The sequence below is a fragment of the Delphinapterus leucas genome, chromosome 17 (assembly GCF_059928025.1).
Source record: "Delphinapterus leucas isolate spDelLeu-1000000601 "Yukka" chromosome 17, BTC_Dleu_Yukka2, whole genome shotgun sequence".
NCBI lineage: Eukaryota > Metazoa > Chordata > Mammalia > Artiodactyla > Monodontidae > Delphinapterus > Delphinapterus leucas.
In genome coordinates, this window is record NC_143145.1 from 10560946 (window position 1) to 10575137 (window position 14192).

The 14192-nt window shown below is 44.4% G+C and overlaps 1 protein-coding gene across 15 annotated transcripts in view; it reads left to right on the forward strand.

Annotated features, from left to right (window-relative positions):
* Positions 1–14192, forward strand: part of ASAP1 (ArfGAP with SH3 domain, ankyrin repeat and PH domain 1) — a 370853-nt gene that overhangs the window by 304701 nt on the left and 51960 nt on the right. For 11 of the 15 annotated variants that reach the window (XR_016388225.1, XM_089898507.1, XM_089898511.1 and 8 more), the window contains 8 exons: positions 1691–1854; positions 3257–3390; positions 5135–5226; positions 10500–10686; positions 10931–11016; positions 12099–12214; positions 12368–12435; positions 13732–13845. Coding sequence is in view for 14 of the 15 variants with exons in the window: in XM_089898507.1 (XP_089754633.1) it covers positions 1691–1854; positions 3257–3390; positions 5135–5226; positions 10500–10686; positions 10931–11016; positions 12099–12214; positions 12368–12435; positions 13732–13845 (961 nt within the window). In the remaining variant the exon portion in view is untranslated. The remainder of the gene's footprint in view (positions 1–1690; positions 1855–3256; positions 3391–5134; positions 5227–10499; positions 10687–10930; positions 11017–12098; positions 12215–12367; positions 12436–13731; positions 13846–14192) is intronic. The other 4 variants (XM_089898506.1, XM_089898512.1, XM_089898509.1 and 1 more) reach the window with 2 other exon arrangements.

A 14192-nucleotide genomic window follows, 5' to 3' on the forward strand; every position in this document is an offset into this window, starting at 1 on the left:
TTGTCAGGAGTTTTCAAATAAAGAGGCAAATGTGGCATAAGAAAAGGAACTCTGAAAAAAGGGTGTTAACAGAACTGTTTCCTTTTCCCAGTCTGACACCAGTCCCACTCTAGGGCCTTGGACAAGTCCCTGAATCTCTCTATAGGCTTCTGTTTCTCTAAAGCATTGTAAACTCTAACTCAGAGGCTTGTTGGAGGATTATATTTCAGAAATTATAAGTATGTGGCACGTAGTAGATACTGGTAATATCAGATAGCCAAAACTCAGGATGCCTAAGGAAAGCAAAATAGAGGCTTCTGTAGTCAAGTGAAAACTCCAGCATCATCATTGCTGCTGCTGTTAAGTGCACAGTGATCTGCCCTGTGGAACCCAGATTCTTGACTTGTTTTTAAGAGAACAATTTCTAGTTTATAACTTGAGACTACTGATAGAAAAAATATTATTTAACTTAAAAGGTATTAAATGCCCACCCCATCCCCTCCATTCCTGAACAGTTGTTGGGTTTTCTGCTTCATAGCAGAAAAGCTAAGCTGTGCGATCCTTTTTCTCACAACAGTGAGGGTGAGCGCCACCTAGAGTCAAAGGTATGACTTGCAGTTCACCTATTCAGGTATTAATACTTTGCTTTGGTTTTTAATCCTCATTGCTGTCTCTATTACTTATTCAAATGAAATGAAAAACATTTCTAAACCACCGTTTGTTCTCATTTTCTTGTTGATTTTCTTCTAAAAAAGTTAATTTGGCTTTGGTTCCTCATTCATGAAAGTAATACAACTCATTATAGATTCAAACAGTTACAGAAAAATAGAGTCAAGTGTTCCATCTGTTTTTTTCTACAAAAAATCACTCAGAGACAACCAGTATTTTGGTGAGTTTCTTTCTATCCCTTTTTTCCCCAAACAAAATATATAATTCACAAATATATTTAAACTTGAGATTATGTCATATGACAGTTTTTTTCCTTTTTATTTCACAAAACATTGTGATCATTTCCCCAAAGTCATCCAAAAATTAGTTGGAAACTTAAATTTCAATACCTGGTTAACTAGTCCACTTTGTGGTTATTTCAGGCTTTGTTAATCAACCCCTGTTATTGGGTATTTAGGTTGTTTTACGCATAGATTAGTAGCAAAGGGTTATTTTGTTGGGTGCATATTGTGGTCATGCTGTACATATATTTTAATAGCCTGCACTTTTCATTTCATAAAATAAACATCATGTGTTTCCATTGTTAATGTACCTTTTTCATAAGCATGAATCTTCATGGAAAATGAAATACCCCTTCACTTTCACTTTTAAGTGCCCCCGCTGACATGGACTCCCAGGAAACAATGCCTTTTGCTAAACTCCCTTTCCTGCCTCCTATTCCTTTCTCACCTGTTCTTTCTCATCCTTGCACTAGGCTGGTCCCACTCTGAGTCCTCTTCGTCCTGACGTTCCCTTTATATTCTGTCTCCGTGGAAACGCAGGCGCCTATGTATTCACGCAAGCCGTTGGTCATTGATACTCACCCTCTCATCTGTTCCTCTCATCTCGCTAGCTCTCTCCTGTGTGTTGTTTTCCATTCTTTGTATTGCTATGGGGAGGTCTCTTTTGCCAGTTCTGCATGAAAACAGATTCTTTTGCAGGGGAAGGAGAATGCAATGGCCAACCAGGCTCTTATGTCTCCTCCTCCTGTTTCTGACAACAGGTGGATATCAGTGCTGACGAACAGCAAAGAAGAGGCCCTCACCATGGCCTTCCGTGGAGAGCAGAGCGCGGGGGAGAACAGCCTGGAGGACCTGACGAAAGCCATCATTGAGGACGTCCAGCGGCTCCCAGGCAATGATGTCTGCTGCGACTGCGGCTCGTCAGGTATTTGCCCCCAGACTTCAGCCGCTTGTTAAACATCCCTTCTCTTCCTGTAGAATATAAATGAGCAGGTTATTAAAATGCCTTAATCTCCTTGTGGACACAGACACATGTATGCCCTAGAGGTGGGTGAATTGTCCCACCTCTGAGTGCTTTCACCCCTGCCGTTTGCTCTACCTGGGAAGCCCTCGCCTGCTCTCCCTAAATGGCACCTGCCAAAATGCCACCTTTCCTGTAAGGTCCAGTTAAATGGACAGTAAGGGGTGAGCACTGGACACGGAGTCCATCATCCTGGTTTGGAATCACCCGCCCGCTTCTCAGAGCCTGGACGACCTCATACTAAGTCCCTTTACTATTCTGATCTTCAGTTTCCTCATCCTGAAAGTGGGATAACAAACCTCAGCTGTTATGAGGGTGTAGTGAAATGGTGTATATGACATTGGCTGGCACACGGTACCTTTCCTTCCGTTCAGTAAAACCTCCCCAACCTCTGTATCACACTGGTGTCCCCTTGCTCCAAATTTCTGTTTTCAAATGGCATCTGTGTTACTTAGGTATTGACAGTAGCTAACATTGATCGAATGCTTACGTTATAATAAGGATTGTGATATTTGTTTTGCTGGTCTTTACGTACTGAATCATCGCAGAGTCTCTCTGAGCAAGATAACTAAAATTATCCCCATTTCACAGACGAGAAAACTGGGGGAATCAGAGAAGTTGATTGACTTGCCTGAGGTCACACATCTAGTAGGGGTCAGAATGTCGTGCAAACCTATCCTTAAGCATTATGATCTCCTTTTTAATTGTTTTACTAGTGCAGATGGGCTCCTGTATACAACAGGCCATAAGCACCTCAGAGGCAAGTCTCACATCTTCTGCTTTTGTGTACGTGTGTGACAGTGACTGACACAGTGTCAGGGTATGGCAGAGGAGGCTCTGCTCTGGGGCCCTTGGGGGTTGTAGAAAAAGCTATCTTATTACCAAGAGGTGCTTGTGCAGAAGCCATAACCAGGATGACGGGTTAAGTTGGGTTGTAGCGTGGAGGTTAACGATGGCTGTAGAACCCAGTCCCTTGTGAGCTGTACTTAGAAGGCCTTTAATCTATCACTGTCAGGATGTTTCCTCGGCCTCCTGGGCAAAGTCTTTCTCACATTTTCACAAAAATAAAGCACTGAATTTTATTTTCAATTCAGTATTGAAGGGATAGTTTTAAAATTTGTCTTAAAATTTGCTCTCTAACAAGCTATTAGTTTTTATAATAGTCCCTAGGCTAAACTGCAAGCATCCATTTCTTCCATTTAAATTTTTCCCTTATAGTTTTTAACAAATTTTACTACTGTTTTAGCTTCCTCTGTAGTTGGCACACTAAAAATTAGATATCTTGTCTTCAAAATCCTTTCCACAGAACCCACCTGGCTTTCAACCAACTTGGGGATTTTGACCTGCATAGAATGTTCCGGCATCCATAGGGAAATGGGGGTTCATATTTCCCGCATTCAGTCTTTGGAACTAGACAAATTAGGAACTTCTGAACTCTTGGTAAGTAGTGACCTGTCATGAATATATTTAGTATATTGCTTTGGGGTTTTTTGTTTCTGCTGAGTGCAAAGAATTCTAGTTCCTGAATTTAGTGAATTTAAATAGGTATTTAAAATGTAAATTTTGTGGTATGTAACATTGACTGTTTCTACTTCCTGATTGAAGAACTGGCGAATCATACATTTCTATAATTAGCACCACTGAATGGCTCTTTTCTTCTAGGATAGGCTTTTTCAAAGCTGCTTTTCTTCTTTTGGAATAGTTTTTATATGATTCACTGTCATAGCAGTAAAGGGAGTTAGATGTTGAACTCGCATGTTCACTTTATCTAGTGGCTTATGTTATTAAAGATAGTAACCAAAGAGTTTTTCTCTATTTTTACTGTTTGTAAGTTTGTAAAAGTACACATGAATTGAGAGTGGCCTGTTAGCTACTGTCATAAACCAACCACTCCTTAACCCGTAACTTCTTTAGGTGGTCAGGGAAAAAATTGCTTGCCATTATGGTGTATAGCTTTATAATATGGAAAGTGGACCCTCATCAGGTCCAAGTTAAACTGGTCCCACAGTTCACCAAATGAAGGAAGGAAAGGCCTACTTATGGCATCTCGTATAATACCTTGTGGCCATCAGTCCTGTCTTGCATAACTGGAACCCTGGTGCCTGTGAGAGAGTCCTTCTACTAAGGGTGAAAGGGTTCGAAGTAAAGTAGGGCTTCTCCTCACACAGGAGGCTCTTGATCAGGACCTGAGTGTGCCTGGGGCTCAAAAAATCTGAAAGCCTAGCTTATCACTAGCCTTGCCGGGAGCAAAGTACCCCAGAGTCAGGGCAGGTAGTCACCCAGCCAGCAGCCTTTGTCATCTGAGCACCCATTAAGCAATGGTGGTCTGTCTTGTGTTGCCTGAGCCCCTTGATTTAGGAAGTATCCTCCTGAAACACGGCTCCCTATTCACTTCAGGGTCATAGAGAAAAGGCTCGGACCTAATACCTGAAACGTTCTTCTTTAGTATGAAAATGGTGTCAGTCCATCGTAAACACTTAACTATGTGATAAATCCAAGAGACCTGATCACATGAGTGTTTCATAAACTTCACATCAATCCCCAAATTATCTCAGTGACCAAAAGCCTTTCAGGACAAATTTTCTTGGAAGGGTCTTGAACCCAGAAGCAAAATGGTTCCTGGGGCCTCTTCAGTAATCGCCTGCAGCATCTTAATTGGTGCCCCAAATATAAAGGAATCCTACATCCTTGTCTGTTCAGTAACAGTAAATCTGCTTTATCTAGAAATGAGTTGTGATGGTAATTGAGAAGCTATTGCTGTCCATTAAGCATTTAACCTAGATTCATATTTGGAATCTGCTCTGTCTAATCTCGTGTGTGTGTGTGTGTGTGTGTGTGTGTGTGTGTGTATGTATATGTGTAGGACCACATCCTATTCTAGTCTAACATTTATCACATTATGTTTGTGAAAATGATTAGTTTTCTTATCCATGGTTCCACTAGTCCATTAGCTCCTATAGCAGGGAACATGGTTTGCCCATCTCTGTATTTCCGGCGCTCAGAAGTTCAGTGTCTGGCACAGGGTATGTGCTCCATAAGTTATCTGTTGACCAGGTGGATGGACAGTTTGTATTTTGAGTCAAATGAGGGAAAATACGTATTCAGAAATCTCGAAAGCAAATAATAGGAAACTTTTAAACTAGTAGTAAGGAGTTTGCTATATTGTGTTTTGTTTATGTTACAGCTGGCCAAGAATGTAGGAAACAATAGTTTTAATGATATTATGGAAGCAAATTTACCCAGCCCCTCACCAAAACCCACCCCTTCAAGTGATATGTAAGTACTTCTAATACAATGAATTCTTTATTGTTCTATAATTGTTCTTCTGTCCCCAAAACTTCTCAGTGGTTGTAGTATTTTTTTCCCCCAGAGGAAATTTCATTATGAGAAAAAAGCAGAGAAAAGTAAAGTGTCTGAGACATATTTCTGGAATGACCCGGTTATTTTCATCATCACCTTTCCCTAGGTAGTTGCAGGTGCTCTGTGGAGGATAAATCTTCGTAAGGACAATTATCTCTTAATCCTCACATGTTGTGATAAATAAGAGACATACAAAAGCAACGGGAGATTCCTATCAGATTGGCGAAAAGCCAAACGCTTCACAGCCCACTCAGCCAGACTGTGGGGAAACAGACATCTCCTCTCCTGTGTTGTTGGTGGGAGTACAGATGGTACACTATCCATAAGGGACAAATTAGCCATTTTCATCGCGATTATAGATTTATTTATTACCCTGACTCAGCAATGGCACTTCTGGGAAGTTCTTCCTGTTCTGTAATGGAAAAGGATTAGGAACAAAGCAAGTGTCTACCTGTAGATACAGGATGAAATATTCTGTGGTATGACCACACGGCGGAACCCCTTGCAGATGTAAAAAGGAATAGGAAGCTTCTTCTGTCCTGATCTGGGATGATCTCCAGGATGACTGTCAAGTGGAAACATCAGGTGCAGTGAGTGCAGTGTTCACGGCACGCTGCCTTTGGGGCAGGGAAGGGTGGAGGGCGTGGGAACAAGTGCACAGAGGCCCCCGCACCCCCGACCCAGGCACCCTGTCCAAACTCAGGAGCCAGATTTTGGGTACTTCTACTGATGAATCCCTCACTGTGAACTCTCGCTACTCATCATCTGGACCCAGACACCAATAGATTTGGACAGTGAAGGACACACATAAACATATATACTTATTTAAACTTGGGTTTGCTTGAAGAAACACTGACAGATACCCAGGAAACTAATAAAAGCGCTTCCTCCGGGGTGGGCGTAGGACCCCCTCAGTAAACACTTTCTGATATCATTTTTATTGTTGAGTCATGTGAATCTTTAAGCATATTCAAAAAGGTTTACATTGAATTTACACTTTAAACTTTTAAATCCTGTGGATAGATAGAGGAAAAGAGATTTAATTCCTACTCGAGTGATCAGGGAAGCCTTTGTGAAGTAGACGCCAGCCTAAATGTTTTGCCAGCCCCTCCTGGGTGGTTGGTTATTCAGGCACCAAATTTGCAAAGCAGTTTATGAGGCACATTTGAGGAACATGTTTTCTTCATCCTGAAATCACGAAATTCGATCTCCCAGAGGCCTCTTGGCATTTGTCTTTTCTTGAATTAGACAAATGCATATTGTACGTTTAGTCTGTGCCTCATGTTACGTCAGATGCTGGGGAAACGTCAAAACACAAACTAGATATAAACCCTGTCCTCATGACACCTAGAGCCTAGAGAGGAAGCTAGGTGTTAACCAAGAAACTAAACAGTGAATCACTTAGTCGTAGTCGTGGTAAGTGTCACAGAAGAAGAGTTAGGGATGTTGGGGGCCTATGTTGAATATAATATCCTAAGCTAATCTGGGGGAGCGTCTGGCTTAACAGCAACCTTCAAGCATCGTCCTAGCACAAACACTGCTTGGATGTCTTTTTCACACTAGTGAGCTCAGATTACACTGAGAACTAGGGCTTTCCGAAGCTAGTTTGATCATAAAACAACTGCAAACAAATGTGATCCATGGGTTACTTCACAAATGTGGTAACAGTGAGTGCTCAAGCACACACACGGCCCAGTCTTGCCCACACCAGTGTTTTTGAAGTGTTTACATGACCCAGACCTCGAAGGCATTTCTTTAGGATAAATCTCATAACAGCATGGGTTTTTGTTTCCTGCTTTTCACGTGGGAGACAGCGTCAGCGCTGCGCCCCGTCAGCTCTGTGGCCTCCGTCAGGCCTTCCCCTTCAAAGAGCTCATGATTCTCCAAATCTCTAACGTAGCCGCTATTGCCAGACTCTGGGAGTTCAGATCCACTTCCTAAACTGTGATCTTGGGCAAGTAGCTTTGACTGTCTGAGCCTCAGTTTCCTCACCTGCAAAGAGTGTGTACCCCCTAGGGCATGGGGAGGACTAATGAGAAGAGCTTAGAGCAGCTGTGGGCATGTAGTGAGTATTTACTGCTGCTGTCATCATTATTGTTGTTATTCTCTCATTTGGGCACAACCAAGAGGAATGGAGTGAATCTCCTGTAACATGATTAAATCACTCACATATTTAATTAAGCAACTTCTGTGTTTCAGGCACACTTTTAAGTGCTGAAGATACAGTCAGTAGTGAACAAGGCAGCTCCCATCCTGCTTACATTCTGACTGGGGTGAGGAAAACACAGGGAATGAGAAAGTAAATAACCTAAGTTCACATGGTAGTTGGTGTCAGCAGGAAAACATAACAGTGAGGGGTTGACGTGTAGGGGGTCAGGGAGCATCTGAGGACCCGACATTTGAGTTGAGAACTAGAGGGTATGACGAGCAGGTGTGAGCGAGCAGGCCAGGCAGGTGGACAGTAAGTGTTGCTGCCCTGAAGGGGGACAGGCTTGGCGTGTTCACGTGACAACAAGAAGGCAGGTGAGGCTGCAGGGAACTGAGCCAGGAGAGTGCTGGGAGATGCCACAGAGATGGGGCCAGACACGTAGGGCTCTGCAGGTCGTGGAATGGTTTTGGATATTATTATTCTAAGTGTGATCAGAAGTTGTCAAACAAAGGGAGTGACGTGATAAGTTATGTTTTAAATGGATCCTTGTGGTTCAGTGATGCTCAGCTGGGGCAGCTTTGCCCCCAGAGGACACTTTGCAGTGTCTGGACACATTACATCGTGACTTGGGCGGGTACTGCTGGCATCCAGAGGATAGAAGCCAGGGATGCTGCCGAACATCCTACAAAGCATGGGATTGCCGTCCATAACAAAGGATCATCCAGGCAAAATGTCAGTAGGATGGAGGTTGAGAAACCCAGCTGTGGCTGATGAGTGAAGGACAGACTATAGGGGGTGGTGGGGACAGACTGAAGAGAAATTTATACCAGATCCACTGAGAAATAAAGATAAATTGGACTAAGGTGGTAGCGGCGGAGGTGGTGGAAAGTAGTTCAATTCAGTTCTCAATGTATTTTGAAGGGAGAACCACCGGGATTTGCTCATCAGTTTAAACATGGGGTGTTTAAGGGAATTGTCCAGATGACGCTCACGGTTTTTGGCCTGAGCATCTAGGTGAATGGCCAGTACCGTCATCTGAGCCAGGGTAGGTAGGAAGGACCGGGTTTGGTGGGGGACAGAAGGAGAAAGTTGTCTTTCATCTAGAACTCTTGGCATCCAGACTTTCAGACAAGTCAGTTTTCCACCCTCCCTAGTGCCCCATGCCAGAAAGCGTTCCATTGCCGGGGGACTAAATGTGACTAGATAGAGATAACTCTGAGTACCCAGAAAGGGTTAAACACATCCTGCCGAGTGAGAGCTCAGACACTTGTTGTAGCCACAGAATTGCAGAGCCAGGGCTGGAGGTGGTCTTCTAGGTGACCTGGGGCCAATACCTCAGTGCCCTCTGCATCTTTTCTGCTGGATTATCAGGTAGCATCTGCGTGATGCTTCCAGCCACAGGAGCCCACCTGCAGAGCTCGCTGCAGTTTAGGTCTCCCTCCCTGCCATGGATCCTAGCCCTACCCGCCTTGGATAAGAGTAGAAAGGAAGCTTAGAAGTGAACCCATAGCCGTGCATCATTCTTTGTTCCATACCTGGAAGGTAGTAAGTAAGGCAGGTATGATTTCTAATACTTCACAGGTGAGGAAACTGAGGCAGAGCGAGAACTTGATTTACCCAGGGTCACGGAGGTAGCAAGTGGTATCAGACTTGCATTAAGCCATCTAGTTCTTAAGTCTGGTGTTCCATCCACCACACAGTAGCTGCCTTTCAAACTTGATGTAAGTCACACACAGCAAGTCTCAGAAGCCAGGCTTAGGCCATCCTTTCAGGTATCTGGAAGTCTTCCAATTCATCAGGTTACGGCCATTCTAGGAGGACTCTGACCTAAGCATAAAGGACACTCTTGAGTGTACGATCTTGGTTCCCGAGCAGAACCTGCAACTCACCAAAGGCTCTGTGCCACCGTCAACCAGCCCAGCTCTCTGCTGCCAACCCAGAATGAAAGAAAAAAGCATCAGCGCTATTTTAAACAGTGTTTCCAGGCTGTGGGATGTGGGAAACAGTAACAGCTACCACACATGGAGTGTGGTCCCCAATTTCAAATGAAAAAAAAAAATACTGAAGGTCATAAAGATTAAGTAGTTTACCTAACGTTGCACAGCTGGTTTGCTGTAGGACTAGGATTTGAACCCAAAATCCATTCATTGTCTTTTTATTAATTGGCTCATGTAACGGGTGAGTTCAGGTACAGCTGGACCCAGGATGTCAGACAGTATCATCTGGACCGTAGCTCACTCTCCTGACTCTTGTCTCTTCTTTCCTCTGAGCCAGCGTCCATTTCAGCCTTAAGTTGACCATCAGGCCACTGAGGTCATAGACTCACCCCTGCAGCTGGGAGGTGGGGCCAGAACCACTTGAACTGAAGTGGAGAGGGGGTAGGTCCTGAAGAGAAGGAGAAATGCACCAGGCCCACTTGGGCATGGCAGGAAAGACCACCGTCTGTGTCCTTCTGGAGCTTCAACGACAGCTGTGCTGAGCCTCAGTTTCCTGTCAGTGTCTTCATTCTGTCTTTGCTAGAATAAACTTGGTCTAAACCTGTTTGCTGGAACGTTGAAGAGAAGTGTATCTTAATTAAAATAACTCTTCTCAGGACTTCCCTGGTGGTGCAGTGGTTAAGAATCCACCTGCCAGTGCAGGGGACACGGGTTCGAGTCCCGGTCCGGGAAGATCCCACATGCCACGGAGCAACTTAAGCCCGTGCACCACAACTACTGAGCCTGTGCTCTAGAGCCCGCAAGCCACAACTGCTGAGCCCACGTGCCACAACTGCTGAAGCCTGCGCGCCTAGAGCCCGTGCTCTGCAGCAAGAGAAGCCACCGCAATGAGAAGCCCGCGCACTGCAACGAAGAGTAGCCCCTGCTTGCCACAACTAGAGAAGGCCCGCACACAGCAACAAAGACACAACGCAGCCAAAAATAAATAAATAAATAACATAAAATGACTCTTCTCAGAGAGAACTGTTTGTCAGAAAATGTAAATCTTTCTTAGCTCTTGGGAAATAAAAAGTCTTAGTTCATTTTGCTTTGCTCTATTTTAGGACTGTACGGAAGGAATATATCACTGCAAAGTATGTAGATCATAGATTTTCACGGAAGACCTGTTCATCTTCGTCAGCTAAACTGAATGAATTGCTTGAGGCCATCAAATCCAGGGATTTACTTGCACTAATTCAAGTCTATGCAGAGGGGGTAGAGCTAATGGAACCGCTGCTGGAACCCGGACAGGTACAGCTTCACTGAAATCAGGATGAAGAGGGACGCGGGAAATCAGTTGAAAAGATGACTCGTTTTATTGTAACACCACAGAATGAGACTGTTATACATTAAGTGATCGTGTCTGAATCCGGACAATTTGAGGGTGAAAGGGGCTGCTATTAATAATTACTTTGGGGCAGCTGACTTAAATGAAGCCTGTCTAGGCAAACTAGGACCTCTGACCACCCTATTTATACTTCTCCTTTCCTTTCAGGAGCTCGGGGAGACAGCCCTTCATCTTGCAGTCCGAACTGCAGACCAGACATCTCTCCACTTGGTTGACTTCCTTGTACAAAACTGGTACGGTTTTTGTTTTCTCTGGATATGCCTTGTGAGTTAACGCGAACCAGCCCTATTGGCGGCCTACCTCGTGACTCAGCAAAGAGCCAGATCCTGTTACAGGCTTTGCAGGCCATGAGGTGTCTGTCACAGCCATTCAGCATTGTCATCATAGTGTGAAAACTGCCACAATCAGTATGTAAACAAGTGAGCATGGCCATGTTCCAGTAAAGCTGTATTTACAAAAACAAGCAGGGGGCCAGATATGGCCTGTGGGCTGTAGTTTGCCAACCCTTGGCCTAGATAAATGTAAAATCCTATCTCTGTGTCCAAAACCTGCTGCATTAAGGGAGGTTGAAAGAGAGGACACTTAACAGCTCAAGGTAACAGATCTGTGAGTTTTCATTGTTTATAAGTTCATGGTAAGAGATCAGTATGTGTGGCTGACCCAATTGCTAATTCAAGTTTAGGATATACTAATAGGAGAGTAATACTGGACACAGCAGGTTTAGACTTGCTGGATTCTTTGTTGGGTAGTTCTGTAAGCTACAGATTAGGAGGAGGAACTAGAGCTCATCCAAAGGAGAGCGATTAAAATAGTGAGGGGATTTGAACTCACATACGGAGAACGGTGCCTGGACACAAGCCAGATTGTACAATCGCCCAGCCTCTTCCATAGAGGTGGTTCAGCGTAGTGGTTAAGACCATTGGCTCCAGAGACACACTGCCTGTGTTCAAATCCCTGCTCCATCATCTGTGTCTCGACAGTCTCGCAAACAAGCACTTCATCCTCTCTGTTTTCATCTAAAAAATAAGGGTTATAGTATACCTACCCCGTCAGGTGGTTGTGAAGACTAAATGAGCTAATACACGTAGGAGACGTGTGTCTGTCCCGTACACAGTAGGCACTCAATAAATGCTGGCTGTTATTGTCATTATGTTGCTTATAAATGGAAGTGTCATGTTAGGAACATCATCATCTTCCCTGCTTTTAAGAAGTAGGTCGCAAATTTGACTCAGTTGTTAGCATGGGGAAAAGTGGTTCATCTGTAGTTTTAAGTTATAGAGCAAGTCATTTTTTTTCTAATACTTTCATTTTTCAGTGGGAACCTGGATAAGCAGACGGCCCTGGGGAACACGGCTCTGCACTACTGTAGCATGTATGGTAAACCTGAGTGTTTGAAGCTGCTTCTCAGGAGCAAACCCACCGTGGATGTCGGTAAGTGTGGCCAAGCGTCTTTTAATAACTGCGGTGAGAGCATTCAGTTGGCTGAAACCTAGACATGCCTGTTCCATTGTCATCTGAGGATTGTTCTTTGCCTTTTCAAGATGTATCTTAGATAATCATGCAACTGTATTCCACCTGTTTTAGCTAACCAGGCTGGAGAGACTGCCCTGGACATAGCAAAGAGACTGAAGGCCACCCAGTGTGAAGATCTGGTAAGCGGAGTGGGAGAGGGGTGAGCCCAACTGCCCTAAAAGGGTGTTCTCTGAAACCACGACTGGAGTGAGAGAAGCAGATTCTCTCTCTCTTGCTCTCTTTTTTTTTTTTGGACATTGGCTAAAGAAATCCAGACAAGCACTCAGGCTACATTTGAAAAAATGGTAAAATGATAAATTTGTCATCCATGTCTTTTGAGTACAGTTATGGTGTAGCAGCTAAAAGGCATTTGAGAGGTCTTATTACCAGACAAACTGCTTATTTTTTTTTTTTTTTGGCCGTGCCACATGGTGGGCGGGGGCAGGATCTTGCTTCCCTGACCAGGGATCGAACCTGAGCCCCCGGCAGCGGAAGCACAGAGTCTTAGCCACTCGACCACCAGGGAAGTCCCAAGGTGCTGCTTTTTTTGTTTGCCAGACATTAGTCTTTCTCTGTAGCTTAACAGTAAAGAATTATTTGGGGAATTCCCTAGCGGTCCAGTGGGTAAAACACTGCAGTTCCTGGGTTCAATCCCTGGAACTAAGGTCAGGGAACTAAGATCCTGCAAGCCGTGCGGCACAGCCAAAAATCAAAAATAATTTTTTTTTGGAAAGAATTACTTGGGAAGCCAGTTCCAAAAATTGAGCAAGTAAAGTTCGGAGTGTAATGGTTTTCAGAATGTCCAGTGCCCTCCCTCCCCTCCCCCCATCCTGTGTACACACCTCCAGTCCCACTAGCTCTTGCTTATACCTCGGGGCATTTGCGTAGAGCATGGTTCTCTCAACCACAGGGAAGGGTAAGATAGGAAAGATAAGTCACATTCCCTTGAGTTCCTGCTAAGTGCCAAGTACCCACCCAGGCCCAGCAGTTGTACGTCTTTATTTTTACAAGAATGCTTTGGGGACGTTGGAGTTACCCTTGCCCCATTTTATGACTAAGAAAGTGGGCCATGGGTGGAACCAGGACTGTCTGACTTTAAAGGCCTGCTGACCTACCTGTCGCACTTCAGTGACTCTGATTTTGCCTTCCAGCGGGAATTTGCAGTTTTGAGGCTTATTTTAATAATATTGAGAAAGCTTTTAATTTTGGAGAGAAGTCACGTTACCAGAATTAAAAAGGCTTCACCCGTAATTCTTCGCAATTCCTCTTCAGTCTGTCCTGTGGCAGTCCCGTTTGTATAATCAGAGTTTTGCCTGCAGTGCAGCTACTGGTGATGAATCCGAAACCAGGAATGAGGTGGGATTTGCTCAGTGTTTATATAATGTCCGGGTGCCTGGCATTGAAATTACAGCGGTTACACCTGCTGTTACTTTCAGCTTTCCCAGGCTAAATCTGGAAAGTTCAATCCACATGTCCACGTAGAATATGAGTGGAATCTTCGACAGGAGGAGATGGATGAAAGCGATGATGATCTGGATGACAAAGTGAGTGTACGTAGTGCCTCTGATTCCTTAGCCCTTCTCCCAGGTTTTCTCCACTATACAGATAAGACCCATTCTTTGTGAGATTGATTTTGGTCTTATGACCTGATTCACCAGGGCCATTTTCTTTGTTTAGTCTCTGATCCTTGTTGAGTGCCACTTAATAGCTGTATTGGTCAGGTTTCTCCAGAGAAACAACCAGTAGGGGTGGGTGGGTGGGTGGTGTGTGTGGGGTTGCGTGTGGTATGTGTGTGGTGTAGAGATGGAGAGAAATTCATTTTAAGGAGCTGGCTCACATGCCTGGGGCGGGCCCGGCCAGAATCCCCAGGGCAGGCCAGTAGGCTGGGGACTCCACA